The sequence below is a fragment of the Tiliqua scincoides genome, chromosome 13 (genome assembly GCF_035046505.1).
Source record: "Tiliqua scincoides isolate rTilSci1 chromosome 13, rTilSci1.hap2, whole genome shotgun sequence".
NCBI classification, from domain to species: domain Eukaryota; kingdom Metazoa; phylum Chordata; class Lepidosauria; order Squamata; family Scincidae; genus Tiliqua; species Tiliqua scincoides.
The window spans coordinates 3,207,976-3,213,975 of NC_089833.1; the positions used below are offsets into that span (position 1 = coordinate 3,207,976).

At 47.1% G+C, this 6,000-nt stretch overlaps 1 protein-coding gene across 2 annotated transcripts in view; it reads left to right on the forward strand.

Moving 5' to 3' along the window:
- The window catches only part of USP7 (ubiquitin specific peptidase 7), an 86,768-nt gene extending 82,361 nt beyond the window's left edge, over nt 1–4,407 (forward strand). For both annotated transcript variants that reach the window (XM_066640517.1, XM_066640516.1), the window contains exons 28-31: nt 549–668; nt 1,325–1,396; nt 1,986–2,076; nt 2,902–4,407. In XM_066640517.1, the coding sequence (XP_066496614.1) occupies nt 549–668; nt 1,325–1,396; nt 1,986–2,076; nt 2,902–3,008 (390 nt within the window). In that variant the 3' untranslated portion in view covers nt 3,009–4,407. The remainder of the gene's footprint in view (nt 1–548; nt 669–1,324; nt 1,397–1,985; nt 2,077–2,901) is intronic.
- Nucleotides 4,408–6,000: the final 1,593 nt, after the last annotated feature.

The window sequence follows — 6,000 nt, forward strand, 5'->3', positions numbered from 1 at the left end:
TGTGTTGGCCATTCTACCCCTTAAGAAGAGAGAGAGATATATATATATCTTGTGTTAATCTGTGGCAGACTGAGGCTGATCTGTGGTCCCCAAATGCCCTGGCAGGCTGAAGATGGGGAAAGGAGGCCACATCAGGAGGGTGGTGGGCAGGCAGGTAGAGGAACCTGACCTGCTTAGGCAGTTGGGCAGGGTGGGGAAGATGGCACACTTTGATAGGAATGAGTAACTATGTAGCCCCACCTCTGCGCCCTCTCAGGGCTGCCACAGACTGTGGTGCATTTCACCATGCTCTGTAATCTGTTTCTCTTTCCACTTCCTCCTTGGTTCTGTGCTGCATTCACACTGCAGGAACATTTTGATGAGCTCCAAAGTTTTCTTGCCTTGTGACATCTTAGCTGGGACCCCATAAGGCTGTTGGGCTGTGATGATTCTATTGTTAGGCTTCAGAAACATGAGCTTCTTTTATTTGTGCTTCCACCTATTATTCTGCAACTGTTGCAAGTGCCTAGCCTTGTCTAATTCACACACCATGTTGCTTCTGACTGCAGGAAATTCCCCTGGACCAGGTAGATCTAGATAAGGAGAATGAGATGCTAATTACAGTGGCTCATTTTCAGAAGGAGGTTTTTGGGACATTTGGCACTCCTTTCTTGCTAAGGATACACCAGGTAAGTCTGGTTGCGCTTCATGGTGCAAGAGTGTGTGGGCGACTGTCGCCCTCTGCAGGGTGCATGTCTGGTTAGGAGGGAAAATGTCTTGCATTGGATTCTCCTGTGAAAATGATCTGGCACGCACCTCACTTGTCATCTTCATCTTTTGTATATATAACCTGTTCTGCTCCTAGTGATTCAGGGTGAGCTGTGTTAATTTTTGCACCTTATTTGCACAGAAAGCTTAGTCAGGAAGAGGTTCAAATGGGCCTGGTGCATCTGTGTGAGCTTGTAGAGCACACGAGTCGCTCTTTCTGAACCCTGGTTTTAATTTTGCTATTATGTCCCATGCAAAACCGACCACTTAGAACTGAATAATGGCTGCAGCACACCAGTGAGAATCTATGTGACATAGCAGATTGAAGTGTTGAGCCTTTGATCAGGAAGAACTGGGTTTAGATCCTCAAGTTCACTGGGTGGCCTTATGCTGAGAAATAGGAAGCAGCTTGACATTTCTTGGGCAGCCAGGATAAAATTAAAACTTGGCTGAGTAGACTTTGCTGGTATTGGGGCGAATGTGAAGGAGCAGGTGCTGACACTCCTCCGAATAAAGAAGAATTTGGTGACGGCCTGGACTTGACTCTTTGGCACACCTGGGGTTCTGGTTTTCATAGGGTGAACACTTTCGAGAGGTGATGAAGAGGATTCAGACAGTTCTGGACATCCAGGAGAAGGAATTTGAAAAGGTATTGCCCCGGATCAGAACATGATGTGAGCATGAGGGCTGTGGGAGGGATGGGGATGTGTCATATCTCTTTTGCTCTTCCATCCCCACTGCTGGGCAGTAGATCCCCTATAATTCTGAAGGTTTCCCCACCTATTTTCTTTCCCCTTCTCTCCCCCCCCCCCGATTTTGGGCAAAGCCTTCCCAGATTTGAGTCGTCCCCGTCCCCCCCAAATCAGTGATGATTGCCCTTGCATCTTGGGTGACCACCAGAGCAGGCCCAATCCCCACAGACTGCATTTGAAGCAAAAAGCGCATTCCTTGACTTGGTAAAATGCCAGAAAGGCCCCTGAGACCCAGCTGGGCTGTTACCCCAGTTTGCACAGCAGAGTTATAGGCAGCAGAGGCCCGGTGTTTGTGGCTTTGAGTAAATCCAGTCCAGGCCAGATGATGGCAGCTGCCCTGTACTTAAATAGCCTGAGTGTCCTACTGTGGGTTGACAGATCAGTGGGGAGGGTGCCAGTGTGGAGTCAGGAGAGTTAACGTCACCTAATGTCATTCTCTTCTGATCTGTGATTCCCCCCCCCCCAATTATTATGTTCTCTCTGAAGTTTAAGTTTGCCATTGTAATGATGGGTCGACATCAGTACCTAAATGAAGATGAATATGAAGTGAACATGAAAGATTTTGAGCCCCAACCTGGTGAGTACCCATTTTGCCGTTTGGAGGGGATGGGTGATTTTGTTGGCTGGAACCAGACTGATTTTCAGGCTTGGGGCTTGCTTTGGCTGATGGAGGCTCGTTAGGGAGAAGGGCTGCGGTATAGCAGCCCCTAACAGGGTATTTTTGTGTGTAATCCAGCTTCCATCCAGGATCTTGTAGACTGCTGGGAAAGGTGGGCTCCTAGAGCTGCTGAGAACCTCCCACTCTCTGGGCAGCATGTGACCCAGCAAGTTGAGTATAGCCCACTAGCCTGGCATTGTTGCCCTTCTGGCATTCAGTTCTCTGAATGGGAAAGATCTCTGCCTGAGTCTCTGGAGAGTTGCTGCCCATCAGAGCAGCTGATCTGGGCCAGATCAGCGTTTTTCAACTGGTGGTAGGCATACCAGCGGTGGCGCTTGAGGTGTTGTCCGGTGGCAATGTGCACCTCCCACACCCCATCTAGCAGCAAAAATATGATGCTACAAACAGCGATAGGAGGCTTGGTCAGGTGGGCAGAGCGCTAGCTCACCATTTTCATGTGCTTGGAAAAGCGCACCCACTTGCTCTGAACCTCTTACTGCTGTTTGTAGCACCAGTTACCTTCAGTGGAGCTTAAGACTGACAAGCGGTACGTCAGGGGGCAGAGGTTGAAAAACCCTGGGCTTTTCCATTGCCTGCCTGGCACTGGGGTTGTTGAGGAAGTGGCAGGCATGGGGCACCGCTTGTGTGTTTGTCCGTCTTGCTGGCCTGGGGCAGGGAAGTCGCCTTTGTTTGTGATGCTGCAGCTGCTGAAAGTGTGTGTGTGTCTTTGTTTCTCTCCTGCAGGCAACATGTCGCATCCCAGGCCCTGGCTGGGGCTTGACCATTTCAACAAAGCCCCAAAGAGAAGCCGCTACACGTACCTTGAAAAAGCTATTAAAATCCATAACTGACTTACCTTCTCCGGTTTGTTTGAGGCAAAAGGGGCAACAATGCGTATGCGTGCGTGCGTGTGTGTCTGGCGTGCGTGTGTGTTTGCGCACATTTTTAACAACCGTAGGACTTTTGGTACACGTGCACTCGATTGGAAAGTCTCCAGCAAGAGGATTTGCTGCTGATTTATTAATTTTATTTTGAGGCTGTTCAATTTGGCTTCTCTGTATCTATTATTGACTGCCCTTTTTTGAGCAAAATGAAGGTGTTTTATAAAAGCTTGGGTGCCAATGAGAGTTTTTATGGGAATTGCAAAATGAGGCGAGATTGTCTGCATCCTGAGGGAAGACGGGAGTAGATCACTTGACATTGGCAAAATATTTGTCTGTAGTACCTTGAATTGGACGGCCTGTGCTGGCTTCCCTCCTCTTCCCAAATGTGTGGTACCTGCCATCACTTCAGCTAGTCGGCGCTATGGTTAGGCTCACGTCCAATTTATTTCCTTCAGTTATATACTTTAAAAATGACATTTTTGTGCATTTGTAAATGCAAAGACAAAACTCACGTCATCAATAAATAGCAATCTCTACTTCATTGTGTACACTGTTGGCACTTATTCAGGATTTTTTTGTCTCGTCAATCAGCCTAGAATTTCTTTTTTATTATAATTATATTATTATTTTAAATAAATTGATTTTGAGTCAAATTTTGGTTTTTTTCCACATCACATTTTGCCAAGGAAGAAGTTGGGGAGCCCTCAAAGGGAGAGGAAGCGTCTTTGAATTTGTTTTAAAAAATGGTTTCGCATTCCCTCAGTTGTGACCATAGAATAACTAACACCTTGGAGGGTTTACAAAAGAAAGAAGCGTCTGCTTTATAATGAATTTAGTTAATCTGGGAAGATGAGCAAAAATAGCCTTTTAGCACTGAGGGCATGTTCACTAGTATTTAGTAAGCTGTTGACTGTAAAAAGGGGAGGGGGAGAAAATGTAATTGTATATTTAATGGAGAAACATGTACAATTTAACACTTGGAAGTTTTTTTGGTGGGTGGGGCGGGGTGGGCTGGGCAGGGGTGAGTCTGCAAGTGAATTTCACAGATGTCAATATTCATTGTGTGTAGTTTTATTTCAACCCCCAGACTGCTTTTCCATTTTAGTTTGGAGCTAATGACGGCCCTGTATGTCTATATAAGTTTTTGAGTGCAGTATAAACAAAACAAAAAAAAAAATAGAATCAGCCATTCACACTTCCCCCCTTTTTAATTTCACGTTCTTTCTCTTGGCTCCCATTCTCCTTTCCCCCAAGTATTTTATTTTGTTTCTGTAGCTGCCGTGTGCAATGATTCTTCCTGTATATTGCCTTTTTGCTGGAAAAAAAAAATGTTGTATGTTGAATAAAAATTTTCTATAAAATTTTACTTCAGTGAGTGATGACCTGGACATTGAAGACGACCCCTCCTCCTCGTTGCAAGGACAGTTTTCTGAAGATTGCGACAGTTTTAAAAATGTTTTTTTTTTTTTTCCTGGCCTACATCCAGTTTTGAAATGTTGGTCTTAATTCGGAAATAAGTCTCGGTGATGGTGGTTCCTGCTGGAATTTGAAGAACGGGCAAGTGATGTGATGCCCAGAGCTCAGTAAATAAGCTGTGTAGTAGAAGTATATATTGATAAGCAGAAAATTATGATACTTGGAATTGTGTTACAGCCTGAAACAAACACTGTTATAAAATTGAGTCACTTTCTGTGGTTGATGGACACAGTTGCTGCCTGTATAAATTCCATGGGTTTAGTTCAGAGGCCAGTCCAGCAACCCATCCGGGAGAAGTCAAGCATCCTCCTGCTAGTGCAGCTAGTTTGTTTCTAGCTGAAGTATGTTTAACTAAACTAAACATAGTTAAACTAAACTATGAAGTATGTTTCTTCCCTAAAACTTCCCAGTTGGATGATTAGTCCTGAAACGCTGGGTTTGGTGAAACCCCCTCATGCAGTGATTTTAAAATACAGATCTCCATGCAAGTTCTGAACAACAAACATTTGAGTCACAGGACAAAATTCATGGCCGAGATGTCTTGGACTGTGTCACTGGGCTAGAGGCGTGGTGGCATGCTTCCTTTGCTGGGGGGAATTTCTTGCTTTTCAAAAACCAGCAAGTCAGCTAGAAGAGACTTCTCCTGGACATGCCAGATTTCTGTGTGAGTTGGCAGTGGCATCGCTAGGGTTGGTGAAGCGGCCTGTTTTGGCCCCAGGCATGCCCCCACTGCGCAGGTGCCCTTTGCAATTTAGGCCTGAACTTTCTTACAGTGTTTTGAGCCCAGACTTTGGGGGGGGGGGAAATGACTGTCATGGTCTGAACTGCCCTCTGCTTCCTCCCGGCTGCTGTGACTCCAAAAACAGGTCCTGCCCCTTTCTGCCTCCTTATCCTACCTGTGCTCCTGCAGCTGCTGGCCAGCTCCTCTGAGTTCATTCAACCATGTAGCCAGCCCGGCAACACTGCTTGTGGTCCACACACAGCTATCCAGGACCAAGCCATGCGTGGACCCAGAGCGGTGCAGCGGCCGACTCCATGGCTGGACAGACCCAGAAGAGCTGGCCGACAGCTGCAGGAGCACGAGGCCTGCTGGGGTGTTCCTGCACCAGCTTGCTGAGAAAGGCTGGTGCATGTGCTGAGGCCTGGTAGACCCACGTGCTGCCCCAGGTGCAGGACACTGAACCCCTCCTGAGCCCACCAAGCAAAGCGCACTTGGTGATGCTCCTGTTCAGGTGGAGGGAGGAGACGGAAGGGGGGTGGGACCCCTTTTTGTAGGTGCCGTAGCCAGAAGGGGGTTCTCAGGGAGTGAACCGACAAGCTTGGGTCAGTATAACACCCCATGGTGTCATCCAGTGCAGATTGCACCTCCTAGTGATGCCACTATGTGTTGGGATGGTGGGGGGGGGGGGAACTGTGCCTGCAATCCGAAGCTGTGCAGTCCAGAACCAACTTTGCCTTCCTTACTGGGAATTTGTATTAAACT